At 36.3% G+C, this 19,994-nt stretch overlaps 2 protein-coding genes across 4 annotated transcripts; one reads left to right on the forward strand and one right to left on the reverse strand.

Annotated features, from left to right (window-relative positions):
• Positions 1-292: 292 nt before the first annotated feature.
• Positions 293-2,435, reverse strand: RpS23 (ribosomal protein S23). Its single transcript, XM_022066996.2, has 4 exons — positions 2,324-2,435; positions 1,510-1,669; positions 624-808; positions 293-420 (listed from the first exon to the last, which is right to left on the reverse strand). Exons 1-4 carry the CDS (start codon positions 2,325-2,327, stop codon positions 338-340), a joined length of 432 nt encoding a protein of 143 aa, XP_021922688.1. The 5' UTR covers positions 2,328-2,435; the 3' UTR covers positions 293-337.
• A 54-nt stretch (positions 2,436-2,489) lies between these two features.
• LOC110831226 (sec1 family domain-containing protein 2) lies at positions 2,490-19,260 on the forward strand. Of its 3 annotated transcripts, none has more exons than XM_022066989.2 (13): positions 2,491-2,866; positions 3,376-3,599; positions 5,656-5,895; positions 6,424-6,570; positions 7,483-7,695; positions 7,800-7,972; positions 8,966-9,038; positions 9,688-9,903; positions 11,045-11,173; positions 13,561-13,756; positions 14,238-14,337; positions 16,663-16,818; positions 18,089-19,260. In XM_022066989.2, exons 2-13 carry the CDS (start codon positions 3,423-3,425, stop codon positions 18,312-18,314), a joined length of 2,046 nt encoding a protein of 681 aa, XP_021922681.2. In that variant the 5' UTR covers positions 2,491-2,866; positions 3,376-3,422; the 3' UTR covers positions 18,315-19,260. The 3 variants fall into 3 exon arrangements, with proteins under 3 accessions (XP_021922683.1, XP_021922681.2, XP_021922682.2); XM_022066990.2 differs by having other exon boundaries at positions 2,493-2,866; positions 9,709-9,903; XM_022066991.2 differs by lacking the exon at positions 11,045-11,173 and having other exon boundaries at positions 2,490-2,866.
• The last annotated feature ends 734 nt before the right edge of the window (positions 19,261-19,994 follow it).

Here is a 19,994-nt window from a genome sequence, read left to right on the forward strand (position 1 = left end):
CATATACAATAAAACTCAGGGCAGTTTTCCAAAATGGAAAATATTTATATATTTTTTAAACACATCCCTCTTTAAAGTCTCAGCTTTGTAGGCAAATTCTAACCTATTACATTACCGAAATGTGTGCTTCCAAACATTTTGACTTAAGCATATGGCAATATGATGTAATTATGAAGTCTAAAGAGACCTGGGTATGTTTGGTGCATTTGGTTGAAAGCAAATAATGTTGCTCATAATGCAGAACAAAAGAGTTTAAGATCTGGAATCATAATGCAATGAAAAACAAAGGTAATAATTATTTATCAGTGTTTATTATACATAAAGCAGTACAAATGGTTTAGGACCTGGGACGTTCTTTCTTTTCCTTGTACAAGGCAAGTAGTGAAACATTAGCAACTTTCACCACCTTGAAACGCACACCTGAAACATGACAAGAATTCCAAACTGTCAAACATATATTCTGCACTTTAGTCCCTCAATGTTACACACATGAGCAAAGGACTGAGGTTAAATGTGACAAATAAGACATGCAGATTAGAAATCTTACTTAAATCTAAAAGTTTGTTATGAAATTTGTAAGCACTGTTAAAATATACCATCTTGTAATAGCAGTATATCCTTACCAGGAATGTCTCCCACAGCATGTCCTTTTCGACCAAAGCCTGCCACTAGAACTTCATCATTCTCCTCAATATAATTTAGGCAACCATCCCGGGGAACAAATGCTGTTATTTTCTTTCCATTTTTAATCAACTGAACTCTTACACACTTACGAATAGCACTGTTTGGCTGTTTGGCCTCAACACCACTGTAAAGACATTAATGAAAACATAAAAAAACACCACATATTCCACTGAACACACAGAATAAATCAGTACTTGGATTCTAGTGTAAATTGTAAATGGTAGCTAGGTCTCAAACAGTAGTCATGTATGCATACAGAAAATGCTTGAAATGATTCAACTAAAGCTTCTGATGGAATAAGGAAGTTAACTGAAAAATTATATCAATTTGCCCAATCTATTTAAGTGTATACATTATTTTACAGCATTATAATAATAAAATACTGATGGTAAAAAGATCAAAATATGCAGCCAGGTATACCTTCTGCTCAACCCTCATTAACACAATTTATGTTTATTTACAGTGTACTTAACTATGATTTTTCAGTAGCTCCAAATATATAGCATCAAATGAGATGATAGTAAATAAAAAATTGTCAAGGATATGTAAGGAAGCAGCCATGGCATACTTTTGAGGTACTATTCCAGCATATGCCTGGAGGGACTAATGAAAACCATGAAAAATTCCAGTCAAAGTAGCCAGCCTCAGGACTGAGTTTCAACCTGGGGCCTCCTGAATACAAAACAGGATTGTTAAACCCCTCAACCACAATGTTCAGTCACAACTCATGTTGATGTGTGGGGTTGCAAGCTGGTAAAACTGGAATTGACTGCAGATACTGTAAGTAAATAAATCTGAACAGGACAATGCTACATTTTATCTTACACTTTTTCTAAGACAATCCCTTTTGCATGTGATGCTCCACCAAAGGGGTTGGCCTTCCATCGTGTACCAAGATGAGCCTTCTTGTAGTCATTATCCGCCCACCTTTGTTCTCGACGATGATTCACGTGCTTACGAGCAGTGCGCAGTCCACGAGGCTTACCTAAACAAAAATTAAGATCACAGTTCCTTTTTTATCAACCACATTAGGATGTTTTCCTATTCCAAAGGAAATTTGAAACATGCAGTGTATGGGCAGACAACCGTGAAAATGGGGGAGGCTGGATTTATCGGACTCCCCCCCCCCCTCCCCCCCAACACACAAATCCTTCAGAACACCAATAGTGGTACAATGAGGGTCGCCACGTTTCCAAAGAGCTGGATTGTGGTCTGATTATGTTGCCATATAACCTTAGCTTTAGGGTGTGTGGCAAACCGTATTCTACACTTATATTTAAGTGTGCCTTCAACCAATAATATTCATATCTGCATCGAAATGTCTGAATGCAAAAGTTTGTGTACTTTCAACAAACTCTGGTAACTCAACGTGAAGAGTTGTGCCATGTCGTAGTTTAACACCACACTCTGCAAGTTACAAAAATCATGCCAAGTACCAAGGGTAAATAATATTTTAAATACTGTTCTAACACAACACGTGATGCATATGCAACCACGCATTTTTTAATATATGTTCCTATATCGTTACACCAATCACCAAATATACTTCTTAAGGTTACATAAAATGAAATAAATACTGATTCTTAGTTTCTGCGTTTTACCACAGTGCAATATAGGAGATATAATACAGTATACAGACCCATCTTCCACAACCAACGCTCCCAACCGGAAAAGACCTGTTCACAATCCCAGCAGGATGTGAGGTACGACGAACCGTAGAAGGGTGTGTTCGGTCAAACATATGGTTTAACTACGCATTTCTTGTTGTCATCTCTGGTTGGATTGGTTACAATTGTGCAGTTTAATACCGACAGGAAACTAGCCGCATATAGTTATGACCTTTTAGCAATAAAGTGCATTAAGTTATTTATGCTCGTGAATGTGTGTGACCACGTTGATAATTTTGTGTATTTGCCGTGTGAATTTTTGTATAAAGAGACGTATGAGATTACAGTTTAACATATTTATTAAAATTATTAATAATATGATATGAATGCACCGTGAAAGCGGAGTCAAGTGCTGTAACTTGTAAACGAAGGTCTTTACAATCAGTACTACTATGAGGTTAACCCTTTAAAAAGTGTGACATGTTCAGATTGCAGATATTATTATTACCAACTAATTTAAGTACGAAGTTTTTAAATAATTAATTGGCATAAGCAGTGCGGCTCATTAACAACAGGTATGAGTTAAAAATATGTCGACATAGTATAGCTGTTATAGGTTAGGCGAAGGTAAATAGACTACGGTATCATTTCTCTTCATTTGAAACTTCTACATGCCTTATGCGAGGTTATGGAAATTGTTTTGGAAAACATATGGAATAGCAGTTGTGATAATTGGATAAACATTAGATTCTTGAAGCCTAAGAGACAACCATTTATAATGTGAGAAACTCTATTAATTTATTCCTTGACTCATACCGTTCCTCCCAAAGAAAATGACGAACATTTTATTTGCAGAGTAGGCTTTCATCTCCTTTTTCCTTGAGCACTAATGTCTTGCTGATAAGGTGACATCTTTCTCATTTCACTCTTGTCTAGTTATATAACAAATTTTGCTTCCTGAGGAAAATGGTGATTTCTCACTTGACATTAAGCTTGTTTAGTTAAATCCATTAGGAAATCTGTATTACACTACATATGTTGAAGTGTAATTTACCACAATACTGACAGTGTATTTTGTTTTCAGATGAACCTCATGGTTGTTGTAGAAAGAAAACCAGTGAACAAATCAAAATGGTTATGACATTACATCAGTTTTGTCAAATAGGATGGAGAGAAATATGTAAAAAAGTTAAAAAAGCAGTTGTGTACATTGATAATGAAGGTGCAGAATGTTTGCATTGGAATGGGGGACTAATGCAAATGATAACAGCTGGTGCTTTAACTGTAAAGCAATTTTCAACTTTTGAGGTATAATGTTAAATTGTTTGTAACCATATTTATTTTATTGGGGGGGGGGGGGAAGTACCGGGTCTACAATTTATGCTGTAACGGCCTTGCTTGCATTGCGTGCTCGGCCGAGTGCACTGTTGGTGTGGGAGAGAGTATTGCGTGTTCTTCCCGTGAGTCACCGGCGAATCAGTTTCATTGCGTCTCTCATCGCAGATTGACGTTGATAATATGGTGTACAGTATTAAGCAACGTGTGTTCTTAGTCGAAACATATGCCAAATATTCATCCTACGGAAGATGCCGCCGTAAATATCGCAGACATTTTCCCGGTGAAAGTGTTCCTAGCATGCCCACGATAGAGAGATTAATAAAAAAATTTCGTAGTACGGGATCAGTTTTGGATAAAAAGAAGAACAGGAAACCACAATTCATTTCGACAATTTCCCAAGAAGAGCTTCGTCAAGTATTTCGAAACATGTTAACGAGATGTGAAGTCGCTTGCAAGCACAAGGAAGTCACTTTGAAAATCTTTTGTGATTTAAGGTAAAACAATTAATGTAATAACATGTATTAGTGACGAGAAATATTCGTAGTTCGCTGTTACTAGCGGCACTGAAACTGATTCGCCTGTGACTCACGGGAAGAACACGCTATCTCTATCCCACACCAACAGTGCACTCGGCCGAGCACGCAATGCAAGCAAGGCCGTTACAGCATAAATTGTAGACCCGGTATTAATAGTAAGTGTAGAATGACTTAATAACTAAGAAATTCTACATCACAGTATCTTTCCTGAAATGCTGACAGTGATGTGGGTGGGGATGTTTTATTTGGCTTTTAAACTTTTTTAGGGGGTGGTATTATTTTTATATATATATTTTAATTGCTTGTAGCATGCATAAGATCATTTGGTAGACCTAGACATAAGTGGGAGTATAATGTTAAGATTAACCTTAGGTGAATGTGGTGTGGACTGGATTTGTCTGGGTCAGGCTATGATCTGACTGCCCTTTTGACATATAGATTTGTGTGCAGTTAAGCAAAATATCTGTCCATTTCAAATATGCCACACTGATGTAGCAGGTGTAAGATAGGTAGAATTCTGATAAATCATCTGTTCTCAGTAGAAGGAAGTGCTCTGCACGCATTAACCTTCTTCACTCTTTTGTTGACATTTTACATGCATGGTATCATCTCATAAGGTGGCATCTTGTCAGCCTGACAGAGTTTTATGTCGTGTTAGCATTTGTTGGTGCATGTGTGAACTCCTTTCTCTTAGACCTTTCCTTGTAGGAGTACTTCTTCTATTACAGTGCAGTGTATCCAGTTTTAGTTTATTTTGAGTAGAAATGGTTAAGCATTGCTACAAGTGCAAAATGAAAATATGACAGAAGTTCTAACAAGTGACTGGTCCATTGATGGCATTTGAGTGATGTAGAAGAATTTACTTCAGTTGAAAGTTATTAATGCTGTGCATATTTATGTAAATAAATATAATATATATGCTGTTTTTGGTATTCTATTATATTAAGTGTTCATAGTCATACTGTGACATGATTCACATCCTTGCCTCGTACTGTGGAGGATATATGGAATGTAAGTAAATTCTAATGTCTTCTGAACAAAAAGCAGTATAAATGTGTGTTTAACAACAAAGCTCTGAGAAAATATTTGATTCTGATACAGCTGAAATAGGTGTTTCAGAATGCTACATGATTGGACACTTAAATAATTTTTGCATCTTGGTTTATATTTTCTGAATAGTCGAATCAAGTAGAATTCTGGTTGGGAAATCTCTTGCAAAGTGACCACTTGGAAGACCAGAAGTGTAGAAGTGGGTAGTGTTAAAAAATGTGTAAGGGATGTGCTTTGTGAAGACTGAACTATATATTGAACTTGATCAAAATTGTGTTCTCTGGTGGGCTTTGATATTTAAGGAGCGTTGAAGTTTATTCAGGTTATATATTTATTGTTCCTGTTATACAGTGTTTCATAAGTATAAAGATTTATGTCCTTTTTTGTTATAATGCTATTTTAATAAGGAATGATAAAAATTGTATCTTTGTTTTTTCCAGAATGATAAAGAAGAGCACAGAAAAGCAGTTTTCATTTTATGTTCTCCTGTCTGTGGCTCCACAAAAGTTATCATGGAGGATATAATACGAAACAGCAACTTTGAGTACTGTGTACTCATTACGTCTGCTCATGCAAGAGTTCACCAGTTTGCCAAGTATGGTGGCCACCGGGAAGGAATTGATGATATGCATTACTTCCATAAACTTGAAGAGGAGATGCTTGAATGGATGGGGAACTTGGTATGTAAGATTATGTGTATTGGTAATGTTAGTTTTTCAAGTGGTAGGATTTTCCGAGAAAGTCTTTGCTAAATTACTCATGTTCATTTTAATGTTGTAATGAAATAACTGAGAAACTTGGATTTTGTCTTTATTGTCATTAGAGCATTTCATATCTACATTTTTAAAGCTTTTATAATTTATAGACTTTCCGAAAAGTAAGAGACCACGTGTTATACCCATACAAAAGAAAAGTATGATATCCTGTCATTAAGAACTTCTTCTTTAACTGCTGTTTTAAGACTTTGCTAAAAAGCCAGTTCTGAATCTGTTCTTATATTTTTAAAACTTTTGCATGTTGTTCCAAGGAGTCCTGATTCTAAGGTCACTGTAAAAGTTACAAATAATTTAATGGTGAAAGGGTGTTTGACATATGCCCAATCCACAGTCTGAAGGACTGCTCCTGATGCATGTATACACATATAGTGTTGTGAGAACACATAGTTATTTGTATCAGGGAGATATGTTATGTCTAATTTCTTATTGCAGAATTATACTGTAGAGGTGCTGTATTCACCGCTGTTTGTAGTGCCTCTGACTGAGGTGCTGTTTGTCACCCCAACATTCAGAAATTTATTTCCTATCACTGAAGCACATATTCAGTGTATCAAGGAACTACAACTTCTTCAGCACAAGGTGTGTGGACAGGATTCATAGGGTATGGATTTTTCCATCAGCATAGCCTTTTAAGAGGACATGTCTTGGATGTTCAGTAAGAAGGGATTAAGGTAATTTCTGTGGACTTGTAACTCTTCTTACTGAGCACTAGAGATATATTATTTGTTTAATTCTCAGTGAGTGTATGGTTATTAGGAGTGATGACTGTCAAGTGAGACCAATTTTTAACTAGTGAAAGTTGAACAGGTGGCAACATTTTTCTTCAATCGCAAATGCATGCAAATTTGCATGCACGTATGCCAGCTAGTTTGGTGCTAGTTAGTTATTAAATTGTGATGTATATTCTACTGTTGACTATAAATGATTGCTGTCCTGTAATAATGTTACATCTTCAGCTTACTTTCTTAAAAAATGCTGTGTTGGGCAAAACTATATACAAACTTGGTATTCTGTTCTTGATTTAACTGGATATAATGTAGTCAGATACAACTGAATATACAGCTAGCAAGGGATGGTCCTCAAACTTATGGTTTGAGCAGGGATGTTCTATTTTTTACTGAAAAGAAAAGTGGCATGTTAAGGTAGTCAGTGGCAAGCTCTTATGAACATGATAATGAATTGTGGATTCCATAAAATTCAGGGAATTTCTTGATTATCTGAGTGACTATTAACCTCTCAGGAAGGATTCTGCTCTGTGGGGTTAGGTGGAGTCCATGATCTGAAATTTTGGAGAATGATTGGTGTCAAGGTAATAAAATTTTAAACATTTGATCTATTAGTAAAGAGTGGATATTTTAGATGGAATTCAAGAGAATAAAGGGAGGAAGTGAAATTGAATGTGATCCCTTTATGAAGTAAGGAATATAGGTTAGAAAGGAATGATATGTGATGGTGTATTTTGGACTCATAACATTTAATTTGTACTTACAGGTGGTTGATAGCCAGTCATTGGATTCTTTGTCCTCTGTTAAACTGACACATCTTCCGTTGGAGGTACAGATATCTGTACATCATCTTGTGAGTTGCCTGCACAGTTTGTTTGTGCAACTTGAGGTTTGTGAAGACATATATAGCCTTGGGCACCTAAGTGGGATTGTTGGAAGCCAACTGGAAATTCTCCCTGATGCAAATAACAGACGGAAAGTGAGTGTATTATTATTATCACGTGCAGTTCACTTTTTTTGCTTTTAATTTAAAATTCAAATTTGCAGATTGTTTAAATCTAATAAAATGCTTTCCTTATACAGACAGCTCCTAATCATTGTTCACTAATTCTGATTGACCGTACATTGGATCTGGCAAGTGTAACAAGTCACAATACAGACTCACTGTTAGATAGGATTCTAGCAGTGTTGCCACGGTTACCTGGACACACCAATGATGTTGCAGTCAAAATGTCACCTATTTGTGATACCAAAGTGTAGGTACGATTGAGTAATGTTTCTTATTTAAAGTGAGTAAATGAACCCATTTCATTTTATATTATGACTTCTGGAATAAAAATAACATACAAATGAGAGTTAGTGATATTTATGCATGTTTATTATGTTTTTGAAGAGGGCTGACAAGATGGATGTTATGAGGAACAGTATTTTGAGAAAATACAAAGACACTATCTTTAGATCCTAATTAAATGGTGTGGGTCAGTTACTCTAAAAAGACCAATAATATTGTGTTTATTAATTACTGAAAGGAAAGTAATTCTATTCAAATTGTGAGAAGGGAAATGTAAAGAGTATTTGCTTTATAGTGTATATAGACCAAAAGTACAAATCTTTTGTTTACAAAAGTTCATTTTTGTGATGAGGTTATGTCTCACATTTAAGAATCAGTTATTATTTATTTATGATGTATGTTTAAAGATGCTTTATCTCATGCGGAGGTCCTTTTGTAGATGTGGCTCTGTTGCTGTTGGTGTACAGTACAAACTATGAAACTCCTCATTATGCACATGTCTCCATTTTCCTGTTGCTTCCTCTGTCTTAGTCTATACTCTCCACAGAACCAAATGAAAATTCATATTTAAGGATCCAGGAATTAGTATATTATTGAATTTGTTTTAATTATTACTAATTCCTTTCACAGCATTAACTGTCTATGCCTATGTTCAATTACATATCATGTAAACTTATGTAGAAGTTCAAAAGGCCCTTTGTTCCATCATAGCCATCAGAACATTCATGATTGAACAAGTTCTGAGTGAGTGAGGCATCTGATGAAGCAGGCAAACCCTTTCAGATGCAATATAGACAGTGCCAGTAGACTCTGAGTACAAGCTTTTGACATCATGTACTATATAATTAAAAAATTCTGACCAGAGGGCAACATTTTTTGTAAGTGTTGGAATTTTCCTGTACACTTAAATATTGGAATTACAGTTTTTATTTGTTGTAAGATGTTTTGCTCATTTCAGATCATCAGCTTTAGGAAACATTGTTTTGGCACCTGGATGTCTTGCACACCCAAATTGTGATCTCTGTCCACAGGTGAGTGATGTAATTATGTTACAGTCCTTCAGTCTGTCGAGGTATTATTTTTATTGTAAATTTTATAACCTTTTACTAAAAATGTTTCATGTTACATATTTTTTTATGTATTTATATCTACCATGTTGCAAACTGGCTTGATTGCAGTATTCATTTCATAATTTCAGTATTAAGTTTTATTTTGATATATTCTATTTATAAGTAGTAATTAGAAGGCTATTGATATATCTAGAATTAATCAGTTAGTGATGAATGACATCTAAATATCATCAGCACTACCCATGACAGTCCCAACACTGCTTCTGCTGCCCAAAACATTTTCATTACTGCCAGCCAAAGAGTGGTGCAGTATATATAGATATGAAAGACTTCATATGTACTTTGAATAAAAAATCTCTAGACTGGCTGCAAGATGACACTGTTGTAGAGAAGTCTTGTGCTGCTTAATGGTTGAGTACAGTCTGATGAATCAATTTCTGTTAATTTTAAAATTGTGTGATGTATCATTTGAAACTATGATAAAATGGAACAGCAGGAATAAATCAGAGTTACATTAATAAATAAATTGAGAACTGATTACCAGTAAATTTAGGGAAAGCTTGGTGCCATTCAATTCAGCAGTCTTTTGTTTCCAATTTTCTGCATATAGAAAGTGCCTTCAATGATGCAGGTACTGGAGTGGCTTGTGAACAAGAAGCAGAAGGATGTTTTGTTGAGTCTTCATCACCATATAACTGCATTGGTACCAGGAGGAGGAGGTCGAGTTGGAAAATTTACACATGTTACACCACACACAATTGAGAAGCAAATAGCCTTGTTTAAGGGGCACACGGAAATTATGTACCAGTGCAGTGGTCTCCTACAGGTAACTATGATTTTTGGGACAGGAAAACATAGTCTTATTTATTAGTTGCTATTGAGTATAATGTTGTGTGTTTGTTTCTTATTATTTTATAAGACATACTAGTGAAAGTGCCCATCATTGAGGTTTTGTGAAATCTCTGAGGTAGCCTCAATCAGCAGGGCAATGATGGAGGGAGCAATCACCTCTGAAATACAATAAACTTCTACCAGACTGCATGGTGCAGCAACACAGAAAACAATCATCTTTATGCTCACTGCCATGAGAACCTCAAGTTTCACTATATATTTTGTTCTAAATGTGTTTACATTAAGCTAATTTGTAGTATGAGGTCACATTTGGAGAGCTGGTCAGCTGAACTGCTGATTCTGAGCACCAGCTGCAACATTGAATAGTTGGCACATGTTGGGTTATGTGACAACATAATTCAGCAATTTTGTGTTAAAACTGAGTTTGTTTTGTTTGGAACCTGGTAGAAAATAAATTGGCCCCTTAAACTTTTCAGCAGGGTTGTTGGAAGAACCAGACCTTTTAATAAAAACAGTTTAGGTTAAGAAACATTGATTTGCAGCATGACCTAGAAACAAAATCCCAAAGTCAGCATCCAATTTTCAAAGAAAAGAACGGCATTTTTAGCAGAACAAGTGGATTTTGCATCATGACATTGCACCTTCGTTCCTAGACAGTACTGCCAGTAAAGTGACTTTGCCCATAAACAAGAACCACTGTTGGAACATCCATTGTGCCCACCTGACTTGTCCCCATGTGACTTTTTAATGTTCCCAAAACTTAAATTCTTATTGAAAGGATTTTGTTTTTGATCACTTGAATATGTTCAAAGCGATATGATGACAGTACTGGGTGGACTTTCAGTAAATTAAATCCAGCAGTGTTCCAGTCTTGACTGTCATTGAAATGCATAGACAGTCACTAGTGGTTAGTAATAATGTGTGTATATATTTTATTTTACAGAAGTGATCAAATTATTTGAGTCTCAAGCCTCATTATTCACCATTTTTCTGTGTTTGTTGGAAAGGGCACTTTAATAGGAGTTAATAACTTGCTTATTGTAGGTTGCCTTTTATTTAAACATAAATATTATTGTTGAAAGTGCTTTGGTCTTAGAAGGGATTAAATTTTTCAGCAAACTTTGGCTGTAACACAGACGCTGCGATCTCCTCGTTCATCTCAATTGGATACCATAGTTAGCATTGAAAAATTGCTGCTACAGAATCTGGGTTCCATGAAAGATGGGTTTGGAGTACTAGCTCAGGTAAACAGCAGCAGCTATAAGTAAGAAGCTAGGAAGATGGCTGTCTTCTGGGTTGTTGCGCCGTGTAGTCTGGTAGAAGTTTACCAATATTTCAGAGGTCCTTGCTGCCTCCATTATCAGGGACCTCTGAAACATCAGTAAACTTCTACCAGACTGCATGTCGCAACAACCCAGAAGACAGCCATCTTCAGACTTGCCACTGTGAAAACCTCAAATCCTACAAGAAGGTTGGAAATCTATGCATAACAATCGTGGCATATTTGCTGTATTATTTCCTTTAGACTTTGTATTCATGGATGTTATCTGATGAGTAATTATGGAGGGCTGTCTTTTCTGTCACACCTATGACCTCTGGTCTTTTTGAATGGTGCCAGTGACATCACAGTTGGCTGGGTCAGTGTCATTTATATGGGTGAAGTATCTGGCTCCTGTCTGGGTGAGCAGTGACATTATCATACAGGTTCCCCTGTGTGGACAGGGAATCTGGTTTGGGATTCCCAAAGAACATTTCCACATGCCAAAAAAAAAAGTAAGTTTGTGTAAAGTAGTTATTGTTGCTGTCTAATTATAACCAAAATTGGAATATGTTGGCAAATTTGAGTAATACTTCCCAGTATCAGACTTGAAAATCCATTCACCAATTCTTGAATTGTTACATGTGATAGGTGGGTGGGCAGATAAATATCTTGAAGCTAATTGGCTTAGTTTTGCAACTTTTAGTTGTGAATATGTCAAATGCCTAATTAACTGATGATTTAATAAAATAAGGGTATTCTTATAAACCATCCACTGCAACTTCTAAATTATTTTAGTGGTGTTGTTTAAGTGCTTCTTGCAGTTAATTTTTTTGTTGTCTTTGAAATGTTCCTACTTCACGCTTTTTCTCTTTCTGCATGTTTTGAAAATATCTCATTCTACCACCTCATCAGTGTGTTTGATGGGAATATTGTTGGCTTTGTCTAGGATGGAACCATGTTTGTGCTTTGGAACACACACAGGCCCACGTCCTTTCATTTATTGATCAAAATACATATCAGATTATTATTTATTAGCAGAAAACAGATTAAACAGATATAAATATATACACCTAAAAATACAGAGTGATCACACACAGAAAGAAATGATGGATCAGCAAACCAGTCCTGGGAACCTGTGTGGGTTTTCTGCCCCACTTTCTAATCCAGAAAAAGACCTACCCAGTTTAGTCTGAAAAGAAAATGGAAGGGATGTTAAGTGTCCAACCACCGGGCAGAGATTGACTCACACTGGCCCCCATATAACATAGCAAAACAGAAGAAGACCAGGGCACACTCTGATGAGGAAAGATAAGGTCAGAACAGGGTGATACAAAGGAAAATTAGGAAAGAACAGAGTGGGATGCAGTTAATGTCACAACTTGATATTACACGTGTAGAATGTGTAAATAGAGTATTTCTGTATTATCAGTTCATATTTAACTTATGTTTATCTCTTTCACGTCTTTGTATGGCCTTATTCCAATGAACTCAGTAGAATAAGCAGTGATTATTGTTTAAATGAGTAATCTTTCCCTTGTAACCATCCAGCTGTATATATTTTGTCTCAATAGTAATGTATAAACTCAAGAGTTCATTATTATTGATAGCATTTAAAAGTACTGTTACTTCCACATTCATGTTCATAGTGATATTTTCAGTGCAGGTAAATGTTCCTGTTACATGGTAAATTAATTTGTTGTGATCCCTTGAATTTGTATGTTTCCCTCCTTTTTATGCCTGAAGATGGAAGTACACCCAGTGTCTGAAGCGTACTTGGAAAAATAGCCGTGATGATGGATAATGTCCAGAATGATAGTCATTTGTAAAAGTATTATTTTGGACTTTTCCAAAATATCACTTTTAAACTGACTAGATGGCTTAGGGAACCCAAAGGTTCTTTACCAAATTAACCAAAGCCCTCCACTGATCCCTGTCCTGGGCCAGCAAAATCCAATCGCCTTCAACTCCTATCTCCCATAGATCCCGCTTGATATTATCCTCCCATCTACATCTAGGTCTGCCCAGCAGTTTCTTCCCTCCAGGCTTCCCGATTAATACCAGGTGTACACCTCTTGCCCCATCCATGCGTGCAACATGCCCTGCCCATCCCACTCTTCTTGACTTAATCATCCTGACAATATTGAGGGAGGGGTACAAATTTTTAAGCTCATTATGCAGTTTTTTCCATACCCCATCCTTTTTTCTCCCAGGCCCAAATATCCTCCTTAACACCCTAAATACCACTTAGACATTATAATGCACCATTATCAGAAACTTTTATTTTTCCGGGCTCTTACACCAAGCATTCTAACTCAGCTCTGTGGCAAGTACTGTTTGCATGTGTAATGCTGATAATGCTGTTCTGTTTAGGTGACACAGCTTGTAAAGACTCGTCATGAACGAGGGCTGTTACTGCCAGACATCCTTGGCCTCTTGGTTCATCTCTTTTCCTTGGCAGGTACTGACATCCTGTTCCCAGCACTTGAGCAGAGCCACCTGTTGGTTGCTCTGAAACAGGCTTTATATGAAGATCGAGAAGAATTACAAGGAAACCTTTCTAAACTCGGTAAGCCATAACATAAGCATTAAGCATTGTCATATTAGAGTAATGAAGACATTCAGGTATTTGAAGTGAAAAGTAAATATTTGGTGAACACATTCATTTTTGACTTCATATTATGTTGAAAGTTATCTTGCTATATTAGATACTCTATAAGAAGAATTGTAATTGTTCAATATGTGGAACTGTCATTAAATACTACAAAGTTTTTATTGTTATTGCTCTACCTGTATGATTTTGTGGAATGAAACAAATTAGAAGATAATGTCGAGGGTCATCATAAGTGGGAATCATGGTTTCATTTCTCAGAACATAGTTACACAGAATGTGCAAAATATATTTTGATTTGTCAAGTACCAAATAACTCTTATACAATTTTTTTTACTATGGCATGCATATTATAATTGTTATGAAAAATAAGAAAATGATACAGTAGTGTATTATTATTTTGATATAATTGTGACTCTTACTTTCCATACTTTTTCAGTTGATTCAAAAGTAGATGATGAATTTGCAGAAATAGCAGGAAATGTTTTGAGTAAACTTCATTATATAGCATCAGTGAGAAAGGATCTGGTGCGATACAGGTAAAGTTTTCAATTATAATGCATGGAACAGTTGCAACAGTAGTGCTTATGTTTTTCATCTGACTGTAATGTTTCTTTGTTGTGGGGAGAATATAAATACAGGTAGCCCTTGATTTACGCCGGGGATGTGTTCCTGGACGAACCGGCGTAATCGGAATCAGCGTAAATTGGAATGATTTTATAATGTAAATCAATGGGAAGTCAATGACATGCGTTCCCAGCACGCAAACATCGACGAGTAATATAATGGCATTACATTTAAAGCTCTGAAATAACGTAAATAAAATAAAGGGAATTTAAAAAATATATTTTATACACTTACAATTGGTGTTGGCATGATGAAGCAGCATTAGTTCTCTGATGAAGTCCCTGGTTGAGGATTGTCATGTTTTTAAAGAAAGCTCATAGTGTGGACTGTTGTGATTTCTTTTTTCTTTCTTTCAAATTTTCCGCCAGGAATGAAATTGCATAAGAGCAAACTCGCATATGCAAAAGTTTGTATTTCACAAACAGCTTTTACCGATTCATCGATCTCATTGGAGCAAATTCGCGTTAACGGAACATACGTAATTGCAGAGATGACTGTATTTATAATTTTTATTCAAAATCAGCGATGTAAGAATTACGATTTAGTATAAGAAGCAGTATGAGAAACATTGTAAAACATTATAAATAAGAGTAAAATATATTTCTTTCACTTTCTGGTTTCAAAATCGGTGTTATTCTGAATCGGCGCAAATCGAGGGCTACCTGTACTGTAAAAATAATTCTCTTGCCAGCCAGCAAAGGTATTAGTCTAGAAGTAAATAAAGATAAAAACAAAGTTTATCAACATCACATAAAACTACAACCAGCAACAGTCATATCATTATACGTATGTAAGAAATAATTGGGGAATGTTTTAAATTAAATTATAAATGTCTGTAAATAAAAGTGAAAGATAGAAATGACTTTCCTGTTGAAATTCAAAGAATGAGGTATGGAAATATTTATTTTATTTAGTTTCAAAAACTTATCATTCTATGTATTTTCCAGAGTGCTGAACCTAGGGATATGCAAAACAAAAATTGTCCCAGTTTGTATGTGTGTTAGTTGTGGTCTCTCATGAAAGTGTCTGGACCTAAGAAGGCTGTACAAAGTTGACAGGTTAGGAACTTACACAAGGTCACCTGATTTGTTGTGAGAGTGAAATATAGGAGGCTATAGTGATCTGGGTTATGAGAGACAAGGAATGCACAGTATACAGAATTTTGGTAAAAACTTCTTGGAAGGAGTTTCCTTGGAAAACTTGGAAGGAGATGGGAGGATGATATTCAGATGGATCATAGGAGGGTGGGTTTTGATAAGTGTAAGTGGATGGATGTCCAGGATTGTCTAGTGGCAGGCTTTGAAATGTTAGATTATGCTGCTGCAGTATAATTTACTTGAAAATCCTAACCTTAGTGGTTGTGTTTCGTCTACATCCAGGTCAGTTCCATTTTATAACACTTTGTTGGAAATTCCATCATTCTTTCCATCTTCATTAAAAGCGTTGCAGCATTGTGTAGATACTTGCCTGTTTGTACCACAGTTACAGTATTTCCATTAAGATGTATATTCAATTCAGTGAACTCATACAAAGTAATACCACAAAAATGTGTAAAAGAACCTTGTGAGGATATATGAAGTACACTGCTGTGAAAGCTCAGACAAGTTTATAATGTGTGGTGAGAGATGTGAATGTCATTTTGAGCCAATTTTAGGTATGTAATGTGTACAAACCTGTCTTAAATCATTGCCATTGATGAAAAATGCATAACAAATTTTGGTTGGAAAACTTGAAGATAACCCACTTGGGAGATGTAATCGTGCATATGGGATAATATTAAGACAGATCAGGGGAAATAAAGTATAAACCAGCTGAGCAACTATTGACTTTTTAAGAAGAACCCTCCTCCATGGAGTTACTTGTAGAAATGTGATAATGGTAATACAGTTGATAACACTGTGAGCTGCTGTACAATGAAACAGGTGGGATGTCCATGCAATGGGAGCAGAATATTAGGTTTTACAATATACACAATTGTAAGCAGTTCAAGTTTTTGAACGTTTGAGATATTCTGTCTTCACTGATGGGTAGTAGCCACAAAATTAAGTATTGATGAACATTATTATTATTTTATTTTCTACACATCTGAGTTTTTACTGCAGGACTAACTTGATTCCAGTATACATATGTGTTTGACTTAATGGATATTAGCAGATTAGCATGATGTAATATAATTATTTGTGTGGCCCCTTAGATTTTTCTGTGTGCTAATGTTTTTCTCATTGTGTTTTTCTTAGAACACTTCTGTCCCTTGCCAGTCCAACACAGCCAGCTGTGTATCGTGGTTTACTTCATCAACTCATAGCTGACATTCTGGACCCTGCTTGTCCAGATCTAGCTGATCTGACATGTAAATCCACAGGGTTGAAAGGCCTTTTGAAAAGTGGATTCAGGTATATTATTTCACAGCATCATTATTTACCATTAACAGACATACACAATTTTACTGAACAGTAGCATCTACGAGGTGCGATCGGAAAGTTTCCAGACTGTGTCAATAGAGGGCGAACCGGATGTAGTACGAGCTTCTGCCGCTAGGGGGTGCGGCCTACATTCATAGTGAATCAGTGTGCCAGCCGGCATCATCGAATTAGCATTTGTTTCTTAGTTACGGGCGTTTTGGTAGTGCATTACACCGACCCTCCTGCGATTTCGGAATGGCGGATTTTCATGAACAAATCAAATTTTGCCAAAGACTCGCCAAAACGGCTACGGAAACCTATGAAATGCTAAAGCAAGCATTTGGGGAGTCCGCAATGGGTCGTGCACGAACTTTTGTGTGGCATTCACGTTTTAAAAATGGCTGAACCTCTGTCGATGATGACGAGCGTTCTGGACGACCATCTTCGAGCACAACGCCCGAAAATGTTACGAAGATTCGGCAGGCCATTCACGAAGATCGACGTCGTACCATCAACGACTTGTGCGACATTGTTGGGATAGGCTATGGGACCTGTCAGCTGATTCTAAAGGAAGAACTCCACATGCGATGCATCGCAGCCAAGTTTGTGCCAAGGCTCCTGTCTGAGGACCAGAAGCAGAATCGACTTCTCGTTTGTCAGGAGCTCAAAGATCTTGCCGGATCACCGGATTTAGCTCCATGTGACTTCTTCCTCTTCCCAAAGATGAAAATTCAGCTAAAGGGAAGGAGATTTGAGACGATAGAAGAGATTCAGGCAGAATCGTAGATGGTGCTTGACAGGCTGGCAAAGAAAGATTTCCAGGGATGCTTCCAGGCTTGGCAGCGGCGCTGGGATCGTTGTGTTCACTCCCAGGGGAACTACTTTGAGGGTGATGGATGAATTTAATACCTGAGATAAGTGTACGGGTTTTTATAGGCGCAGTCTTGAAACTTTCCGATCGCACCTCGTATTTAATCATTTGACAGCAGTATAATTATAAAGTGACTAAAGGTAGGCTGTTTTATATTAGCATAATTTCAGAGAGAGTAAGGGTGAGAGGTAGCTTAGCAAACATCCCAAAAATCAGGGATGGAAGCAGAATCTCATTTTGAAGTTTCACATTTCTTCCAGGATTCTACATCCATTTTGCCTTTTATGAAACATGTAGAAATTAGACCTGGATATACTAAGGATTGTGTCTTATATCTTGCCTTTAGCTTAAAAGCATTGTAAAGAACTAATTTCACTGTGTTACGATTAGTTTGCTACTCAAGAAACAGAGGGAGCAGCATCCATTGGACAATCCACAGTTGATTGTGTTCATCGTGGGTGGCATTGCTGCACATGAAGTCAAATTAATTCAAGAAATGGTGATCAGCTCTGGACGACAAACACAGGTTCTAGTTGGTGGCACTCGTCTTCTTTCACCAAACGATGCTGTGGAAGCCATCTTTATTAAAGATCCATTTATGCAGCAAGTTTTGTGAGAGTGGTAGTTAGTAAATATCATTATATTGTTACTTTGGAGAGACAAAAATATGAATATTTTTCAGAATGTGAAGTTACATTGTTCTTAATGCGAGAACTTGAGCTATATATTGATAATAAGAAAGTTAATTGCATTACTTTGTGTTCTCTAAATCGAGACATTAGTGGACTTGTTTGGAAGATCTTGCTAAATTAATTGCCTGGTGTAAATTTTAGAATATTAATTTTTTCAATGTATAAATACATTGCCATTCCATGAAAAATAGTTGTGAAACCTCTTCATCATGGATGTAAAAAAAAATTGTGAAATTCAGGATGGTCAAATATTCTCATGTAATTTAGATTTCTACCGTCACAAGGAAAATATTTCGGAAGGTCTGCAGTTGTTTCCTGTATCTAACATGATACATGGTCTGTATCTAGCCTATGTAATGGCAACATAATTTACGCGTGTTATATTCACAAACTAAGTTTCTGTAAACCTCTTTGGAGTTTTCATTGACATATTGTGAGCAGGGAATAGCTTCAGAGCAGAACTTCCAGAGTGGTGTGGCAAAAGGAGAATGGCTTAGAAGCATTTGGATTGCTAAGTAATATTAACAGCACCAAGTAGTGTGACAATGTAGCAGCTGTGGTGACAAAGAAGTGTGAGGTGGATTTATGGAGTCTGTTAAATTTTAATGTTCTGCATCACAGCATATGTATTTGGTGCAAGCACTTCACCCATATTTGCCTTTTATACTGCACTGAGCCACTGTAATTGGGCACATCCAGTTTGATAGTTCCAGGTTGTACACATGCCAATACATCTTGTGTGAAATGCTGTCTCTATTAGAAGATGGCTGTCTTCTGACTCACTGCCTTGAGAACCTCAAATTCTACTTTGTTTATTAATATCAATTTTTGGGCTTATTTTTAATAAAATTAAAACTTCATTGATTGTTATTTGATGTTTCTTTTAGTTACACTTACATAAATCTCAAAACATATATTTCTGAGAATAAAAGATCATATTTAAAAACAGGCTTCCAAAATGAAAAGTATTCTAATATTGGAGATCATGCAGTTTTAATAAATTGGTCAGTGTCCATCACCCTGATAACTTCTCCCATAGTGCATGCTCAAGTTTTACATGTATGAGATGGCCTCCAGATATGAAGGGTAACTGCAAATACTACTGAATAAGCAGTCATGTACAGCCAAGCAGTGGTCCACTAGCTTGGAGGTTGGAGCATCTTACAAAATGTTACACAGGGTGTCATACATGGACAGATTCTTGAGAATACAGTATTGAAACTTTATTCCCTAAAAGAGGAGGTTTCTTGATTGGCTGAGTGATAATAGCTTGTCAGAAAAGACATATGTAGAGTTGCTGGTTAATCTTTATTATACAGAAATGAGGAATCTAAAATATCATACTAGAGAGCTACCAGCTAAACTAAAATCCAAGATTAACAGTTTCTGAGAAGGCTTATGCGATTCAGAATTGATGAAGGTTAATTCTGTGGTAAAATATGATAATGAAATATGGGTGTCATCTGACAAGAAAGAAAAGAGAGGGAAAAGGGAAAAATGAGAAGTTTTTACCTGAATATATATAAAAAGAAATATTGACAACTGGAATAAACTTAAGATTAATAATACAGTCAAAGACAATACTGCATATGTAAGATGAGATT

Source organism: Zootermopsis nevadensis, unplaced genomic scaffold, assembly GCF_977971745.1.
Source record: "Zootermopsis nevadensis isolate Lab colony 2312 unplaced genomic scaffold, Znev_1.0 Znev_ptg000061l, whole genome shotgun sequence".
Classification (NCBI taxonomy): domain Eukaryota; kingdom Metazoa; phylum Arthropoda; class Insecta; order Blattodea; family Termopsidae; genus Zootermopsis; species Zootermopsis nevadensis.

What these genes read in the sequence shown, in the direction of transcription:
- RpS23 (XM_022066996.2), bottom strand. An exon ending in GGGATTGTCTTAGAAAAAGT is followed by an intron (nt 809 to 1,509) that starts GTAAGATAAAAT and finishes ATGTCTTTACAG; the next exon opens with TGGTGTTGAGGCCAAACAGC. An exon ending in TGCTGTGGGAGACATTCCTG is followed by an intron (nt 421 to 623) that starts GTAAGGATATAC and finishes GTCATGTTTCAG; the next exon opens with GTGTGCGTTTCAAGGTGGTG.
- LOC110831226 (XM_022066989.2), top strand. Translation starts at nt 3,423, where the DNA reads ATGGTTATGACATTACATCAGTTTTGTCAAATAGGATGGAGAGAAATA. An exon ending in ATGCAAATAACAGACGGAAA is followed by an intron (nt 7,696 to 7,799) that starts GTGAGTGTATTA and finishes TTCCTTATACAG; the next exon opens with ACAGCTCCTAATCATTGTTC. An exon ending in AGGAAACCTTTCTAAACTCG is followed by an intron (nt 13,757 to 14,237) that starts GTAAGCCATAAC and finishes ATACTTTTTCAG; the next exon opens with TTGATTCAAAAGTAGATGAT.